Source organism: Amphiura filiformis, chromosome 9 (genome assembly GCF_039555335.1).
Source record: "Amphiura filiformis chromosome 9, Afil_fr2py, whole genome shotgun sequence".
NCBI classification, from domain to species: Eukaryota; Metazoa; Echinodermata; class Ophiuroidea; order Amphilepidida; family Amphiuridae; genus Amphiura; species Amphiura filiformis.
In genome coordinates, this window is record NC_092636.1 from 24,406,198 (window position 1) to 24,426,493 (window position 20,296).

The following is a 20,296-nucleotide window of genomic DNA, read 5'->3' on the forward strand; positions in this document are numbered from 1 at the left end:
TCAACCTTAGGCCTACTATTGAATCTCATTTGGGATAAACATCCATCTTCATGTGAGTGCGCGGCAAATAACAACACATTTTACATGCGTGTTGGTCATATAATGAAAGTAATTATCAGAAATTATGTGACGGGAAACTCAAAATCAGCTGTTAGTGGCCTTATTGGCCTTAACTCAAGAACCGCAAGACTATGGAAATATAAATGCAATTATTAGTTTCCTTGGCTCATTTCCTATCAGATCAATGAATTAATATCAAGAAGTACACTGCAGTTTTTTTTATATTTTCCACGTTCCTTTATACCCTAAAACTATCTGCTTTTTATCATGTTTGGAAGAGAAAATTTGTTGTGAAAATAAAACATTTCAAACTGCCAACCTACTAGTTTGTAATCACCTAAAATTAGTAGTAGAATAACAGAGCCGATGATGTCACAGTGCGGACATTAGCATTTCTTGTTTGTTTTATAAAGTTTATGTTTGTAGGCCTTTCCATGTTGGTGGGTTAAACGGAAAAGTTGGTGTTCTTCTAAATTTAGCCCGATGTTGTGTTTTGTGGTTATGTGTGGGCTTTGGAAGTTTTTTTTTGTTTTCTCCATTTTTATTCACCTGGAAGTTGATTAGTTAAGCTTGATTGATGAGAACTTGGAGGATTTCTTAGATTTAATGTAACCATAGGGCAAAGGGTGTGGAGGGAGGGGGGAAAGCAATTTTTGGCACAACATTTGGAAATTTACCGGTGGCAGAGGGGGCTTATAATTATTGCATAGCCTCTGACCAAAGTATTCTAGCCACTAGAATACTTTGCTCTGACCAATAAATCCGCTTTATCATGATGATGTCTGTTCAGTATTTTGCCTTAGCCCAGTTGCTGGTATATTTCACAAAGTCTTGAGGAGGATTATTCTTACTTCCCTCTGATCTGTGTAAAATCCTAACACTTGATTACTGCTATTCCATTTAAAATCAACACTCCCCTGTGGAAGATTTTGGAAATATCTTCCACAGGGGGAGTATGGATTTCTAATGGAATGACCACATTAGGCAGCTCCATTTGAATGGCATACACCCTCTGAGAAAGATTCAATCTGAATCTTCCACTGAGTGAGGGTTAGTTTCAAATTGTGCTGCCTGGCTAATGTGGTTGTTCCATTTGAAATTCATACTCCCCCTGTGGAAGATATTTCTAAAATCTTTTACATAGGGAGTGTGGAATTCAAATGGAATGGCTCATATTTGCCAGTCAATGTGATTCCCTATCACAGAATATCTACTAGGATGTGAGTCACACTCATAAGGCGAAAATTGTTCCTAAGAGGAGGTCATTAGCGTGACATATTTGAGATAACGTAGGGTATCGAAATATTACTGAGACATTAATCATGTTGATAAAATGTCAATAAAAATGCTAACATTGGTTTCATCTTGGTAAGTTTAAGAGTTAAAAGATCATGTTCAGATCATGTTGGGTTACGTGTAGTAGCTATCATTACATTAAATCAAGGTGTGAATGTTAAGGTGGTTACAGGGTTTCACCTTTGCAACTTTTATGTTAGTCACTATCACGATTAAAGAGTTTTATAACTTAAGTGTGATGTGAGCTACTACATTTCAACTACTAGTACTATGCGGTACAGTATGATAGTGCCTGGATATGTTTACGTGCTAAGATATGGTGAAATTAGGCACATTTTCTGTGTCATGATGGCTATTAATGAAGATTCTCTGCATCATGATGGGTTAATAGTTTTTTATCAAGAAAAAGTAACAAATTTTGATAGATAAAAGTTAAGTTAAATTTTAATAGGAACAGCAATGGAATGGATTCAATATATTTGTTGCAGTATCTTGATTGTTTAGATACATTTGTAAAATACCATTGTTAAACATTATTTTCCGAAATAGATATTTTCATATTATGATATTCTGTACATGTTCATCTTTTTGTAAATTAAGTATTTGACAAAATCATAAAAGATTTCTTTCTTTAATAAACCTTGCCCTTTCAATTATAAAATGTGTGCTTTGAATTAGAAAATGTCCCGCGAAGGTGCAAATTACAGAATTTCTACATTCTGCACAATCATATGTAGATCGTCAATATGACTATGGACAGTGTTGCCAAAACTTTTCAGCATCAAGGCGCGGCACATTGACTCGCCAGGCCGCGGTAAAGGATTCTCAAGTAGCCCAATTTTTAAGCTTCCAAAAAGCGCCCAATACCGGATATTTGGGCGGATTTACCCAATTTAGAAGCGCAAAACACCCAATTGGGCGGAAAAGCACTTGACTTTGAAACTTCCGGTACTTACTGGGAAGTTACTGACCGATCAATAAATGGTCACAAAACCCATTGTAATTTCAATTTGGAGCTTCAAAGACTCAAAACCTTTATAAATCGGCTAAATGGAAAGGAAAATACATCAAATTAGTGCCGCGGCCTGAGACTGGCAAAAGTAGCCCAATTTTAGACAAGTAGCGGCATGCTTTTTTAAGTAGCGGCAAGTGATCGCCAAGTAGCCCAATTGTGCGCCTAAGGCGCGGCGTTGGCATCACTGACTATGGACACATTAAATGGGAAGACACCATGTCACCAAAAGTCAACTGGTTAAACCAATTTTCCAATTGAGCGCTTTAAAAATGACAATCCAATTCATATAAGCTGATAATAGTCATTGAGTTAATTGACTTTCTCACTAAAATGTCACATTTTTGGGAAACACTTGACTTAATCTCACAGATGTCATCCTCATCCTTATCAAATCAATACTGTGTCAGAAAATAAGTTATCTTTTATAATAAAATTCAATAAAGTTTGGAAGCAGATGGTAGATAAGCTGCCTTTATGTCTATATAAAAATACCTGAACTGTATAAAAGATATACCATAATTCAATAAAGGGGCAAGCAATGTTTGCAAATTATTAAAACATTCAAAATGATCATCTGAAAATACCAAGCTTGATGGTAAACTTGAGAATCAGATTATTTGGGTTCAGGCCTCTATGTGAGGTACAAAACACATTCTGAAAAAAAAAAAACTGGCTATGCCCCTTTAAGTCATTGTAAATTATGAAAATATTCAAAATAAATCATCTAAATAGACCAAGCTTGATGGCACAGTGTACTATTTGACTTTGGTTGAAAAACGTGACATGCAAATTTTATGAAATATTACGCTCAGTTTTAATTTGTTGGCATTTTTGTAAAACAAAATTATTTACATCAGGGTTTACATGTAAGTCTATGATGAGAGTGGTCATTGTGGGTGTTTATCACCTTTGTTTTGATTTAGATTTTGCTTGTTGTAAAAAATTGCCTTTTTTACTCCATAAAATTTGCACTTTGTGTACCTTAATTATAGAGGTATGTCATACAATAATAAAGACCATGTACTCAAAAAATAAGATTCTTATACCTTTATGCTTAAAAAATATAGGCGCTTGGGACAAATATGTGATTTCTTATCTGAAATCAAATGGACTATTGACTGAGTACTAAATACAGAAACGTCAAATCTCAAGTCAAAGAAACTAAATGCTCTTTTTCATCAATTTTTTAATGCTTTTTATGCAAACATTATTTTAGGAGCCAAATCATTGGACTCTTGAGGTCATATTCAGGACATCCCCAGTCATTAGCTCCATGGGGACACACTCTCCAATAGGGTAAAGGCCAATTGTGAATTATACTCAATGGGATTAACTTTTAATCTGATGTTGGCAAAACAAGTGCTAAAACTTGATTTGGGGCTGGTTAGAATAGGATTAAGGGTATTTACTGATCTGATTAGCGATGTCCTAATATAAATGGCTAGGGTAGGGAGACTGGGTGACTGTAGAAGAAGGAACCTGGTTGAACTAAGGAAGGGGGTGGGCCCTGGGGGCGGGTTGGATGAATTGTAAAGATTAGCCATTTACCTGCAGCCCCCAGTCTGCAGCGTAGTTTAGTACTGATCAGTGCTACGATGCAGCGACTTTTAGGTCCAATTTCTCGAAGCTTGGCTAGTGGTCGGTAGGCTAGCCCCCTACCAATGTTGATCCATTTTATTGATAGGTGATGTATGATGTAAAATTTGGGCTTAGCCAGATGGCTTAGGAAGCCTGACCACTAGCCATGCTTCGAGAAACCAGCCCTTAAAGATCTAACATGATTTTTTTTTGTTTTTTTGTTGTGACAAAATTCCATGGGACACTACAACTTGTTAATGATTTCCCATGATTTTAAGATATTTTTTTTTTTTTTGTGGTCCCTGGTAATCAGTGTTCGAAATTTTGGTTTTTCGTTCACCCGGGACAACCAAAACATGCACTGGACAACCGAAAATAATGCTCTAGTTGTCTGGCGGACAACCAAAGATCTACAGGCAAAAGTCACCTTTTCAGCATGTTAGTTTGCTCAAACCTGACACAACTGATGAATTGTTAAATATTTAAGAGTAATTGTTCATAAATTGACTACACTCACTCCACTTTATTGGTCACATGTAGTTGTTTCAGATTGTGGCAGCTTTATACGGACAACCAAAAACTTTGTTGGACAACCAGAAATTACAACCTGGTTGTCCGTGGGACAACCCCTTTTATTTTCTTAATTCGGACACTGCTGGTAATGATATTTTAAGTGATATTACTACATACACATGTGATGCGATCAAGCAAAATGAGTCGGATGTCAAGAATATTGATTTTGAGATATAGCCAATAATACATGTACTTTCTTTGTATTTTATTATTCTGATCAACACTAAAATGGCCATATCTCTGGAACCGTACGTCTAATTATGATGGGGTTTTCAGCAAATAAAGCTCTGAGAATGACTCATGTAATGATATTGAGAACTAAATTTTGATTTTGATCGACATCAGACTCATAGCTCTTTGACTCCAAGAACTGCCAGGTTTACGTCAAGTGGAAGATGATTATAAGAATAGGCCTTTTTCAGAACCTAAATCTGAGACTTTATTGAATTAATTAGGTTTATTCAACAGCTTTTGTCCCTATTCAGTCGGAATGCATAGTGTGAGCAGACTTGCTAATCAGCAAGACACTTAGGTCTAGACCCTTAAAAATCTGAGACTTTATTGATTCTGATAGTCTGAAGAGGTGTTGCCCTATAATTATTTTGATCCCAGGTGGTGCCCTGTGATTTGGACCCATGCATAATAACACAACAGGATGAGTTCATTCATTGATGTATTACAATAATGATAGCACACTTGAAACATGCACCTGACCTAATAAACCTATTAGACAGGAATGTGGTCCTGTATTAGGCTTTTAATGCCTATTGTATTTAAGATGCCTATTGTATTATAAGATGCTAATTTACTTAATACTATAGTTTTCATTTGATCAGATGTTGTCTAGACTATGAAAAGTATAACAACTTTCATGACTGCAAACTGATTTGTTTCCTGATTAAGGGTATACAGGTATTGTTGGTCGAAGCAGCCAAAATATGTTTCATTATTTGAATCAATATATTATTGAAAAATAACACTTTGGTGTTTTGCAAAAGTTCATTCTACAAATCATATGCTTTGAAAACTTGCTTAATTTATTGTTGTTAATGAGTTATGTACGTTTTACAAAAGTGGTGTTGTTTCAGCCCTCTTTACGACATAACTCAAGAACCACAGGACCTACAGTATATCTGTGATATTTGAATTCTTCTACACTTCGCTATGAATTGAGCAATGCAATTTTTTTGCTAAAGCTCACTACCATTCGCAAGATGCTGTGAACTACTTTTTTTTCCTGCTGCTTCGACCAACAATACATCGTATACCCTTAAAGATTTAAGTGTATGATGGCCTGTGGGTGTACATAGTAATGCTGTTAAAGGGGCATTCTCTGATTCTGTTATCCTTTTTTTATATGACATTTTCTGATATCTATAAAAAAAAGCTTATTCCCAAAATTTCAGAAACTTGCAAACTTTTGCGTTTGCAAGTTATAAACATGATTTCGTTTATTACACTGCTCCATAAATACAAATTATTTTATACAATGTTATTTTTGTCGAGCAAATAAACCTATAAGAAATTGTTGTGCACATAAACATTATCCAGCTAGATGTTTCAGGTGGCATAAAAATCACAGGATTAATGTAAGAAGGTAACTCAAAGGTGGAAGTTCATTATGGAAATGGCCATTGGCTCAATCAGACTACAAATCTAAAAGGGGTTAACGCTGACATCAAGTAATAGGGTTAACTACTTCCCAAGTTCATATAAAGGCTATACACAATCAAGTATAATTATAGACCCCAGCCCCAAGAAGTATGTCTCCCAAGAAATACAATGAATCAGGGGTTTGAATAGGGGCGATTAAAACAAATAGGTTTGCATATGAAACATGGCAAATTGTACCTGGGGTAAATTGGTCCATTTGTATTGTTTATAGCCATGAAAACAATATTTTTTGCAGGTTGTATTGTGTCAAAGACTTCATGTGAACAGTATTAATGGATAACCAACACACGTATGTATGCGAAAACCCGTAATTATCATTGCCGTGCTCTCATTGAGACTCTCAATTCAATTGGGGGATTTTGGCATTTGAGATGTGGAAACAAAAATCCAAGTGGCAATTTGGATTTAGGCACTAGCGCTAATTAAGTAGGATGTTGTGAACTTACCAATAGTTCAACATGTTCAAAGGGCCCAGGTGCATGTGTTGCGGTATAATATCAATGGATATGAAAAACTAATACACCTGAATATTTTCAATAAGTCAAAGTTGACTTGACCAGTAAACATAATAATAATTATTATCGATATCCTGGTTGGCAAAATATTTTCAACCCAAATTGTGTGGTCAAAGTAACACCCATTGGTTTCTTTTCCATGATCTATGGAACAAGATACAGTTGAAAATTGTGGTCGCTAATTTTGAAAAAGTCACCCAATTTTTTCTCAACCATTGTTGTCTTTGGAAAAGTAAAGGGCATCCATCAGGCATGAGAATTTTCAATTTTAAAACTGAATTCAGTTTTTTTTAGTAAAAATGTCCACAACTTCATTTAATTTCAGCCTGTTTTTGGTACTTTTTGCCCAATTTCATGCACACACATTTTCAGTTTTTTCTTATTTTTATTAGGAAAGTGCAGTCTCATACTTGGATGTCAACAATTGTGGTAAAAATGTCTCAAAGTCTCCCAATTGGTCTAGCCAGAGAAGATGAGAATCATCTTCTCTGACTATAAAGCATATTGATAGCTGCACCCTCCATCACTATCTATGCACTGTATGCCATATAATTAGCCTTTTAGCAGGTGCCAGGGATGGTCAATAAGGTGCATTGTTACTCCAGGTGGGCCTGTTACAGAGTCAAGAATGTGGAAAATTGGATGCATATTGTATTTTGATTTTTTAAGCAAACCCTTGAGGTGCTTTGTTGAGTGTGCCTTTTAAAATACCTCAAGCATGTCACAAGTACCCTAAATGATGATAATTGGCAAGAATTTGTCTATTTTCAATGAGAGATATTTGTTATGGTGCCATTGCTTATGACAAGATTTTGTTTTTCAAAATCAGCTGGATAGTTACTGAAATTAGTCAGGAGTGGTGTGTGAAGAGTGTTTTCTTTTTGCTATTTTTTGCAATGCGAAATGTCTGTGTTGATTATTGTGATTGTTAGCCCATTTGACACCCCTGGTCAATGACCTAACGGTGGATGGATGGGTCCAGAAATATGTGGAGTGGGTTTTAAGGATGTAAACAGGAAGAAAATTCTGGAGTGGATACTGTACCACAACAAATCTAATTCACTCATACATGTACTTTGTGATAAAGTATCCAGGCTGCAAAATATGTTTGGAACAGGCAGTCAAAACCTTGTGATTGCCCCCTCTGTCAATTTCATTGGGTACTTTGAAAATTCAATACTCCATTGTCAAATCCTGAGTACCTGGAAGTGGTAGAGGGAAGTACAGTTATTTTTTTCAGAACTGTCTAAGCAGTTGCATAGCCAGGGGGCAAAGGGTGGCAGCTGACCCCATGTGCCCCCCCTCCCCTTGCCTCCCTTCTTGGGGTGCTGGCCGCCCTAATATTTAAGATATTAGGCCTTTTTTGTACTTTTAAGCCCGTTTTTTACCATTTTCGTCAAAGTTATTCCCCCTTAAAAGTTGGCTTGCCCCCCTTCTGAAAACATGCTGGTTACGCCACTGTGCCTAAGAACAGCCCAGGCAATAAGAGTCCTACATTGTAATGTGTTTTTAAACACATGCACTTGTCCAAATGACACAGTATTTAATGTGTTAGTTTGTTTTCCTGAATTTACACAACTTTATTTTGTTCATTACATAATGGTCAAAACACTCTTAATTCAATTTTATTTGAATAATAGCTTTGCATTGCCAAGATCTGACAAAGGCAAATCATTTACATATGATATAAAGAGATAGGAAACACACATCAAACAATCATGCCAAGTGGGCCATCTTGAAGTTTTTGTGAAGAATCAAGAACTTCAAAAATTTTGCAAAAGATTTCTTTTAAAAACTAAATTGACTCTTTTCCTTTTTATATTTGAACTTGGCGATTGACGTAAATGCCAACAGCATTTTATTATAAACACAGTGAGAAGAGTAATTTCTGCGATGAAACTGAATCGGATTTATATAGATAATCTTTCAGTTTATTGCTACTTTTGCAATCAGCTTTTCCCCTAAATGATCCATTTCACCCGGATTACTTTCCAACCGGAGGCTTTTTGTGTCCAAGTTACATGAATCCTGGTAAAAACAGGAACTTTTGAAATCTGTTTTTAGTTTGTAAAATGTATCTGTTGTATTTATAGAGCATGCTTGGGGGAAGTGACTATCAAATGACAGGCGAAAGGGCAAAGAAATGTCATCAGGATTTTATTGTTGTTAATTATCATTCCAATTTTATTGTGATGGGTTATAATTTTATTTGAAGCCGTAAAAATGAAGGCCTAATAAATTAATGACTAAGAGTGGAAAAATAACTATATCTAAATACCTACACCTATGATAACAACTAAAGCCCATTGTTTAATAATTAACTAAATTGAATTCTACAGATTTATTTCTATGTGTATTGATTTAAAGTAATTATCACAAATATGGTTGTTTAGCTCTAATTTATTGGGCTATTCCAATTGAAATCCATACATCCCCTATGGAAGACAAGATCTTAATCTTCCACCATAGACTCTGAAGACTGAGTCTATGCTTCCACACAGTACAGGGGGTGTGAATTTCAAATGGGGTTACCTAAATGGGTGATTCCATTTGAAATCTGCACCCCATGTGTGGGAGATTAAGGTCATGTCTTCCATAGGGGGTGTATGGATTTCAACTGGAAGAGCCCATTGTAACAGCTATTTGGAAAGAAACTTTGACTGCTCAGTGTAAGAAGTGGGTAAGTGAAAAAGCTGCCCTGTGAATATTTGGCAATTTAGGCAGTATATTGTACTCATCTACACATAGCAGCTACTCATGGCAGCTATGCACTTACCCACTTCTGGCACTGAGACTGAGAAGTCGACTTGTTTGTCTTTATTAAATGTTTCCTTTTAAGAGTCTGGAAAATTGATTGAATAAGGCCAGAGATGAGGGACTCGGCAACTCACTATGGACCACAATAGCCTCATGCCAATGGCATAGTTCAATAACCTCAAATAAACAAGCATAGTGTAAAATTTGACCTCAAGTTGCAGAGTATGAATTTTTGTACCCAAATTTTCATAGGTCATTCAATGAATGTACAAATGTATTGGGGTTAAATAACTGCCACCCGATAAATGAGCATGTTGTTGATCCTAGTGTTACTGTCAACAAAACTGTGACTTTCATCCCATCTGAGTCAGATAGGCCATAAATTCTCCAAAGTAAATTAACTTAAAATTGAATTACACTGAAAATTACTAAAGAGGAAGGGGCAAATTTTGCCCTTAAACTTAAGCCTATGTAAAAGAATGTCCCTCTACTGGTTATTGTTTGGAGTCCAAGTAAGCATTAGCCGGATTGCCATAATTTGACAGACCAAAGGCGTGGTGAGCAATAGCACTATGCTATAAATGATCATCGGTGGCATGTAAATATGCTCAAGTAGCCCTAATTCCAATTAAAAAAATTTCATTTGGTCACTTTTATTAACACTAATGAAGAAATCACCCATTTGGTGTGTATGGTCCCTCGGAATTTTGAAGTGGCAGGTGTTTGGGAGCTGGCAGCATATTGGTATAAAAAGGGGGTCTTTGAAGCTTGCAAACAGGTAAAAGGGTTTTTTTTGGAAACAGTCAAAATCATGGGTCTTTGTTGGCTTTCTTGTTGAAAATCATCCGGGGAAAAAACCCAGACGAATGAGCAATTTAGGGGTCTTTTACAGCTGAAATTATCAAAATCAGGGTCTTTCACTGCTCTGTTTGGGTAAAACTTAGGGGTAGAGCTTCACTATCCAAAAACAGGGGTCTTTCCTGGGGAGCATACCCCATGGTCATTTCCATTGAATCCCCTCCCCCTGGCACACACATATCTTTTTAGGGTTATTTTGAACAGTTCATAATGAAAAAGTGGTCCCAAGTTTGAAATTTGCAATTTGAAAGTAGTTCAATTTTACAATTATTGGTTCATTTGTGGCAACACTGGTTGGGCTTTAAGTTCATGGCCAGGTTTGGGATACACCACAAAGTGAATTAACAAATTAGCTCATTAGATATGGATTAGATATCCGATAATCTGTGGTATGATAGCAGAGAGTCCTGGGAACTTTCTTGTATCATGTCATGTTTAGCATGTTTAGCACTTGTTCAGTACAGAGGAGACCGTGCCTGGCAGACCCTCTCTGACATTACAAATCCCCCTCCTTGGCACCAGGAGCTGGAACAAGTTTTAGTCATGTTCCGATCATGTTCAATGTTATCCAGAACTTGATATGAATGAAGTGGTTGGTCAGTCCCGATAAATGTCAGAAATGATCCAGACATGATCTACTTGTTGTGATTAATCATGTTAATTAAGCTATTAAAACAATTAGGAATCTTGTGTCTAGACTATGATAGTTGATAGCCTATATCTGCTGCATGGAACCGGGAATTATGTTGTTATTTTACTCTTTGGACTTCTTTCATTCCTTGTATGTATGTTTGTTTGTTTGTTTGCTTCATTCCTTGTTTGTTTGTTTTTCCATTCCTTGTTTATTTCTTTATTTCATTCATTATTAGTTTTGTTTGTTTGTTTGTATAGTTTCTTACTTGCTTGCTTGCTCTCTTGCTTTCTTGATCAAGAATGTTTGAAATCATGTTTGATTCCATCTGAAGGGTCAGAAACCTGTAGTTATTATACAGAAAATCAGGATTATGATTGAACATTTTAATATAAATATTTAAAAAGGAATCACAATGATTATTACTATTATGCAGAGAATTCATATATGTTTTGAAAAATGCAATGCACAAAGGAAACGGGAGAAAGATGATAAATTGGAATTTCCTTGGATATGTTCTTTACTTGGCAACTGAGGTGGCATTCATGCCGTACTGATGGTGTAGATATGCTCTGATGCTGTTTTGTTCCTTTAACAAAAGCCCTCAAGCCTGTTTTCATATTTGGGCAAAACAGTTTCAAGAGCCAACTTGATGAATTTTATGTTTGTGTCCATATTTTGATCCAAGTTCTGTTGTCTATCATCGTATTTGAGATAGCAATTGCATAACCAGGTCTACACTTAGCCCCTCCCATCCATCAGAACCCTTGCACAGTCACCTTCTAGACACACCCACCCACCCACCCACCCTCCCAACCCAAAAATAAAAAAAATAAAAAATTATGAATGAAATGCAATGAAACATGTCTACATCAGAATGTATTCTTTTCTTCAATGAGGAACTATGGTATATTTTTGGATGATTTCTTTTGTGGCAGTAACTTTGTTTGAATATTTGTTTTACTTTTTCAATTGAATTGCTCAAAATTCGATGTGATTTGATGATGAACCAGTGCCCCTTTAATCACATTAATGCCTGTTAAATTTTAAGGCTCTGCAAATATTATGAAAGTAATGAATGATTCAGCAGAACCCAAGAAGTTAAAACAAAGAAAATAATCCAGGTAATTGTTGTCGGAGGCAGCTCTCTTCATGTGGCAAATAATGTGTTCTTCAGGAAATGTTGTGGTTTGCATCGAGGCGTGGCAATGTCTCATGTAATTGTGTAATGCGATGTGAATTCCCTTCTGAGTCCAGGATACAGTCATTCATGACTTGTTTTAAGACAAGAGAAATTAAGATGTACTTATAACGACAACCTCCTTTATATGGGTAGGCCTACTTATCCTCAATTGTACCTGATTTTGGGGTGAGATGAGTAACCATGCAGGTTCCTGGATGTCCCAGATGAAAGTCCCGGTTGATTTGGCATCATGTCTATATGTAGATGATCTTATGTAGGAATCAAGAAAAAGTAGCACTATATTCTTAACCCCCTGAGTACTACCTGCCGATCTAACATTGCCTCTGATTGGTCAGTTACATGATTTTGTCACTTTAATCACCAATCAGAATGGAGCTTTGCAAATAATTCACCCCAATTTTTTTGTGTGGTGAAATTATTCTAAAATGTTGCTGATTGGGCCAATTGATAATGAAAACTTCTTTTTGACCAATCGGCATGTAGTTCTCACGGGGTTAAACTCATAGACCATTCTATGGTTAGCTTGTCAAATCTACACTCTTCTTGCAAATATTTTGTATGTAAATGTCTTGAGATACTCACTGTGCTATTCCAGTTAAAATCCATACACCCCTATGGAAAACATTACCTTAAAGAGGAAGCCCTGCCAGAGCAGTTCTTCTTGGGTGAACCAAACCTACCTGGTTATCAAATTAATCAGTGACAAGGTTATCTCTGACCTTGACAGGTGCTAATTGATGCAATCCCCAGTAAAACATCAATTAGCTCTGTCAAATTCAAAGATAAACTTGTCACTGATTAATTTGATAACCAGGCAGGTTTGGTTCACCCAGAAGAACTGCTCTGGCAGGGCTTTCCTCTAATCTCAACACAGGGTGTGGAAATTTCAAATGGAGTCACTCATTCAGGTAACCGCATTTGAAATTCACACACCCCGTGTGGAAGATTGAAGTCATGTCTTACATATGGGGTATATAGATTTCAACTAGCATAGCCCATTTTGGAGCAAACGACACTGAATGGGTGCTCCATTTGAAATTCACACTCCCTGCGTGGAAGATTAAGGTCATGTCTTCCACAGGGGGTGTATGGATTTCAACTAGAATTGCCCATTGTGCTCCAGGGAACAGCAAGATCAGACGAGGAAACATGTTTTCCCTGCGTCCGTTTTAGTGAAGTTCACAAACTTGCAAACTCATCTTTGTAAATCTTTGTTAAAACCCAACAGTTGAAGAGACCTGTACGAATAATAAAATTTTTCCATATCCTTGTATACGTCTCTCGGACACATTTCACTTATTATCTGAAGTATTAAGTGAAGGTTTCCGATTTTATTCAGGTCAGGGGTCAGAACTAGACCCATTTTTAATCTGTTAATAAGGTCATTTTTGAATCATTAACACCGTCAGGAAACGCTTGTCGTTTTATCGTCCGTTATTATCTGTTTGTAATCCTCCTCATGACAAGCCTAATTTTTGACATGTTATTTTGGTGTTTTTGAAGGCATAGTTAATTATGTAAACCACATCCCCCTATTAAAATTTGAGTTGAATTGAAAACAAATGCGGTAATGGGAAGTAGGATTTAGTTGGTCATGACATTGACCCTGTGATGAGGAAAGCTTATTATGCTGCTTCAGGAAGGGGATAGGGGGCTACCCATACACTAATCACCTATAGCTATGAGCGCCCATCCCTAACCATGGCGGGTTGGTGAAGTCAGATATCCATGGTGATTTTGGCAGGATGACCAGAGTTACTATAGGCGCAGAGATATGTCGCGTACATGACTGGAAAGAAAGATGTGCTTGTTTGCGTCATTGACAAAATTGTTGCTATGCAGTGTTGACTTCACTATGCGCACCAAAGTCAGTTGCAGAGGTACTCGTTTGTCAGGGGGCTACCTACATGTTGGTGGGTGTGATAGAAAATAGAGCATAAATAAGGAGAGGTTGAATTAGTTATGATAGAGTCCTTACCTGAAGTTCCATTTCAGGGGAGTTATAGAGTGGAAGGTTGGTAGCACAGGGGTCCCAATATGGTACCATCAAAAAATCATGCACTTGCAAGGGGATAAGTATGATGAGGAAGGGTAGCTTTGTTACAATATTGACTTGTGACTGGATTTGAGTTTCTATAGATTCTAAATCCATGAAGAAGAGACTTCAGTCTGGTTATGGTATAGGGTATTTACACTGCTAATAGTAATTATCAATGTCTCATGTATTTGCAGCATGTTACATGAGGAACAGAGTGATAAATAGGACTAACATGTTCTGACTTCTATTCATTATTTTATCAATGTGAAAAAGAAAATTGCATAATGATGAACATCTAGACCTGCATCATCATCATCATCAGTAGCCTGCTCCTGCAGATGCTATTGCCTCACTAGCTATGGATTGTGGTGCTTGGTGAAAATTTGTAGTCGCCTGCTCCACAGCCGAGTGAAATGAAATGCAGCTGACTACACGTGGAAGCAGGCCCGTACGCAGGGGGGGTGCGGGGGGTGCGACCGCACCTCCCCAAATTTGCAAAAGTATACAAAAAGTCCCAAAATATCAGAATTTGCGAGCGTAGCGACCAAAAAAATCAGGTTTTTAACGCTTTTTTGGTCAAAAAAGGTCCAAATTTGTGGAAGAAAGTCCACTTTTCACAAAATTCCCCCTTGGAAAAAGTCCACTTTTTCAAAATCAGCACCCCCAAAAAAAAAATCCTGCGACGGGCCTGCGTGGAAGGAAAACATGCATGTTAATTAGTACCCTCATTTTGGTAGCTATTTGCTACTGTTTGGTACTTTTTTCTTCATATCTTTGTGAAGTACAAGAATTTTTCAGCATTAATAATTTTGTTCTTTTGTTGTTTTTGTATCATTACAGCAACTTGCAGTGTGGGAGTATGTTTTAATGGCGGAACTTGCTCAGGGGGCTATTCTCAGATGTGCCAGTGCCCCCCTGGATTTCAGGGACCAAGATGCCAGTATGGTAAGTTAGATTTCCGGCTTCACTTAGGGGTGAAGTATAGGACAAGTTGAGTTAGTAGACCAAATTAACTTGGAACCAGCAATCTTGCTGGACAGGCAAGGAAGGGGTTACCCTGAATGAATGCAGTATCACGAGGCTTCAGCAGTTTGCTATTGTACATAGCATCATCAGCACATGAAAAAAATCAGGCCAGGTGCCTCCCAATCTTGGTTGGTGACCCCTATAGGATGACTTATGCTATGCCACTGGTGTGGAGTATACACGGGAGTATACATCAGGCATAATAATCTCTCTTAAAGCAATAATGTGTGATTTGCATAAAGAATAGATTTGTATTTAAATGTTTGATTTCACTGATCATATTATCCCCTTTTAATTTCGGGCCAAACAAATGAGGTATAACGAAGAAAATTGGGATTTCATTCCAGCGCCTACAATGCGTGTAATACGCTCGCCGATCGTAACCTGTAATACTACACGGGGCATCGCGCTCAACTTGTGTACACATGAGCTGACATCCACGAGAGATGTTAGCAAGCAGTCGATCGATGAACTCTGAATAAAACCGGGTCGACCCGGTTTTAATATAAAAAGTTTAATTTTACTGTTATTAAAGCACTTCAGGCTTAGTCTTTTACATGGTATTTTAGTACACCGCTGGGCATTTTAATTATGCAAAAAGTAGAAATCCGAGTAAAATTGAGGGCGTCGCTGTGAAGCATATCACACATTATGGCTTTAAATAGTTGTCCCTTTGAAAAAGGGTTTGTATCACTCAGGTGGTGAAGGACATCAATATTTAGCAGCCGTCTGTGAAGGTAACAGATCAGGAAATAGTAGCACCCTTTTTTTCGCAAACTTTTTAATATGTATTCAAGTGAAGTTATCAATTGCATGATAATTTTCTCTTTGAGATTGATTTGCAGCATAGAGACCCTACTTTCCTTGCACTAAATTAAAAACTAATATTATTAAGGCGGGTCCGTGAGAAGCATAGCCTCACAGTGTTTGCATTCAAATATTGAGACAAATAAAGCTGACATAAGAGGGTTCTATAAAGAAGATCCCAAGGCTTGATGATATAAGTGGTATCATAGTTTTATTTAATGCAAAAACTGCAAAGATATGTCTCCTGCCACCCACACTCACCTTAATACTATTTAACCAGTTTTACAAAAGGAAAGTATGTTACTAGGCAACAGTTTTAAATATTTAATCAAAGGATGCTGAACTTATTTAATTAAAAATCAAAACTTAATCGTATTATACAGTTACAAATAAACCTTGCAACAGAAAGCCGTTAGAACACAAGTTTGAAATATAACCCCAACTTGTCAATGAAACGTCAGTGACTGTCAGGGACCAATGATTTTCGTAATCCTGTTGCTTTCGTAAGGGTTTCGCACAGTATGCGAAGTTTTGTGAAATGTCAAGCAATTTGAGAAAGTTCTTGATAAATTCAGTCGCAAATCCACAGAAAATCTGTAAAATCATATCTAATACTGCGTAATCTTCCAAAGTTGCATAACTCCTTGTAATGTCCCACAATTTGTGCATAATGCTGTGCAATCTGATAAACCGCATGCGCAATCTTCAAGTTTTCATTCGGAAACCCTATGTCCCTGGTTAGATTGCCTTACATTACAGGGGAGATACATGGCATTGTACATACCCCTGGTAAGAAATATCACATGGATCATGTCATGTGAAGCCAGCTCTCTTAATTTCTTATGCTTTAATGTTCTTGTACTTATGGAATCCAACTCAATTTACTCTTCCATATCATGTTCTTTAAAGGACTCTTGCTACTTTCATAATGATTATGGAGTAAGCATGTACTATTGAATTCTTTGCTATTACTCAAATGTTCATAGTATCCGAAAAAAAATTTAAGGTAAAAAATGTATTTGGTGATTCCCATGAAACATTTCATTTACTTAAGAACAGGGGAGTGAAATATGCCAAAATATTGAAATTTAACAGGGCCCCTAGAATAGCAATACTTTGTCACTGAAGGGGCTACCCTGTATAATGAAAGTGCAAATAAATAAACAAGTCGATAGCCAAGCCTTGGCTGTAAATCCCGCTGTAAATATGTGATGCATGTCCTCTGCAAAAAGGTCCACCTTTCTGAGCTCAGATGTTAAAGTGTAACTTAATTGGAAACTTCTCACCACACAACATGAATGGTAGCCAGTGAAAAAGAAAATCCACTGACCATCCAGGATTCGAACCTGGGTCATTTGGTTACCGGTTACAATGCTCTACCAACTAAGCTAAAGAGTCCGCTGGGAGAAGATTTTCAGACTGAAAACTCAACTGTGTGTATTATGTATGTTAGTTGTCCTTAAAGTTACCATTCGTGATATAATTCACTTGTTACCTATTATGAAGCCCTGGCTCCATCATTGTCACTATAAATTAAGACCTACAAGTATTCTCTGCCTACAAAAACTTGAGAGTAGAAACGTTTTCTTACACATTTCTAATATTAGTCATGTTTCTTGTGAAGAAAACAAGTTCCTCTCAAGTTTCCCTTTTGTTTTGGTGTGAAAAGTTTGATAAAAGTTTAAAATGTGACACATACTTCTGAGTGAGTGGTATTATTCCTCCTTACATAACACCATGGACCATAAGAGCCTCATCCCAATGGCATAGTCCAATAACCTCAATTACATAATCATAGTGCAAAATTTGACCCCAAGTTGCAGAGTATGAGTTTTTGTACCCAAATCTTCAAAGGTCATTCAATGAATGTACAAATGTATTGGGGTTTAAGAACTGTTCCCCTGATAGATGAGCATGTTGTGGATCCTTACATAACCGCATCTAGAGCAGGTACAAAAGGATAAAGATCATTTTTATTGATGTTTAGTCATATCGCTAGTGAAGTAAGCTAACTTCCTATTTTAAATGTTTTATGTTGTCGCAAAGTTGATTTTGATCAAAATTAACAAGTTGCCAGCACTTTTGCAACAAAGTAACAGTAATTGATTTTGCTCGTTGGAAAAAAGGGTTAATACTGATAATTTGCGAAATTGTCTCATTCATGAAATGTGGGTTACTTGTGAGTCATTTCAAAATGATAACCAGCGTCTCCTTGGCCAAGTAGGTTTAGAACTTAAAGCATTATGTACTTTTTAATGTGCTGATTTGTGATTTTAATTGGAGTTGTTCGAACCAAGAAGTCGTTGACTGCCCACTTTTGGATTCTGTTCTTCAGGCTTCAGCATAGTTTATGTATAAGATGTATAGAGATAATTTGATAAAAGTAAGGAATAAGATAAATATATGTGAGTGGGGAGGTGGTACTCGAGATAATAGTACTCTGTATAGTGCATTGCATGATAAAAAAAAAATCAAAAACAAATAAATTTATTTTTATGACTAGGCAAGTTTTTCACTACTGAAAATCTAAAAAGAAATCTATATAGAATTTTTTTTTTTAAATTCAGAAAAAAACCCAAAATCTCCTTATTCCCCAGCGCAGCAGAATAAATCATGCAATTCAGCTATTTTGATCTTGTCGTCATAGATACGGATCGCCTTTTGATTTCTATTGACAATTCATAGGAGCGTGGTATTGTCAGCAGAGTTGATAGACAGGAATAGCAAAGTTTTTCTTTTCCCTTCTGGTCGGCTATCCAGGGTTATACAAAGTAAATGGTCCGAGTCTAGTGAGGGGGAAGTCACGGAATGGTATGGTTAGGAATGACAAGAAATCCCACATATGAGACAGGAAAGCCACTGGAAAGTCCAGATTTACTCATTTCTTGGATTATGTAAGTTGTGTTTCAGTGAGATTCCTGTTGTAATTTTCTGAGACGAATAGGTATGCCATGTGAGAACAGCAAATCTGAATAGAATTTAATTGAGCTCATACTAGGCAGCAATTTTGTTATTCAAACTGCGCACACTAATTAATGTGCATGTGCAACTTTGGCAAAAATTAAGTAAAAAAACAGCAATTATTCCAGAATATGATAAGTTTTTTTTTGTTTTTCAAGTTTTACTTCACCTGGAATTATTAGGGGATAAGAAGGGAATTTGAGCCCCCTGAACCCAAATTATTAGGGTAGGGGCTGAGCCCACACTAGCCTCCAGTTCCGGAGCCTTTGAACCAATTATGGAAACCAGAACAACACCCTACTTGTAAGTTTTTATTTCTTCAGATTGCACTGTTATTTTGACATTCCTTTGCAACTTTATTATATCATCAGCCTACTAACAAGGAAAAGATAAGTTTGAGCACCACGTAGCAGGAGTCCGTCACCCAGGAGTCTCTGTTGACCTATAAGTGAGGTGTGCCCCTTTAAAACCGTAGCCTTCTCACCTTGCTGGAGTTGAATTGAACACCTACAATCATTAAATGTGTCCTTCCAGTGTATCATTAATGTTTTAAATAGGGCGGATCTTTGAAAATAGTTACATTAGTGTACCTGGGGTGAAAAGAATGACAATAAAAGTCACACAGTTCTCCAGATATCTATATATATTTGTGGGTGTTCTGTCTTTAATTGGTGTATATTAGGAAAGAAAAACATATTCATTTGACTTGTTTGTGACTAGATTTATGGAGATAAATTTTACAATTGGGTATCTGGGGAGCAATAAAGCAACATTAATGTGACAAATGCATTGTTGTGGTAGAGTATGGATAATGATGAGTTAAAGGACAAGGTAGTTTGCATAAAAAAGAGGTTTGAATAGTGTTTACTTTGTTCTAGGTGTGACTTGGTTACATTGTTAGTAGCAGACATCATGGTCTTCAATCTTGGGGGAGACACAGGGATGTACCCATTGAGGTTTGCCCAAAATTGCCTGCCCTAATTGACCTTTAAAACCATTTACCAAACTTCTACAGCCCATTGAGGGTTCAAAGAGTTCAAATGTGTTGCTATGGCCTTGTTTTGCAAATCTGGTCTGCTAAAAAGGTCAATAGCCTTTCTCAACAGTTACAGTTATAATGTAGCATCTGCCCAGGAGCAAACTCCAGGTCTAAAATGACGAACAGATGATTGGCTAGCTAAGACACTGGACGTACCCCTCTCCCAACTTTTTGCGAAATTATCTATCTATTATTCACTTTTTGACAGTTCAGGCCAAAACTTTTCAAGATGAATTGACACCACTGGTAATATGTTATTGGTAG

The 20,296-nt window shown here is 36.8% G+C and overlaps 1 protein-coding gene across 1 annotated transcript in view; it reads left to right on the forward strand.

Moving 5' to 3' along the window:
* The window catches only part of LOC140160775 (uncharacterized), a 267,538-nt gene that overhangs the window by 127,113 nt on the left and 120,129 nt on the right, over positions 1 to 20,296 (forward strand). The window contains 1 exon segment of the mRNA XM_072184072.1: positions 15,040 to 15,144. Coding sequence (XP_072040173.1) covers positions 15,040 to 15,144 — 105 coding nt within the window.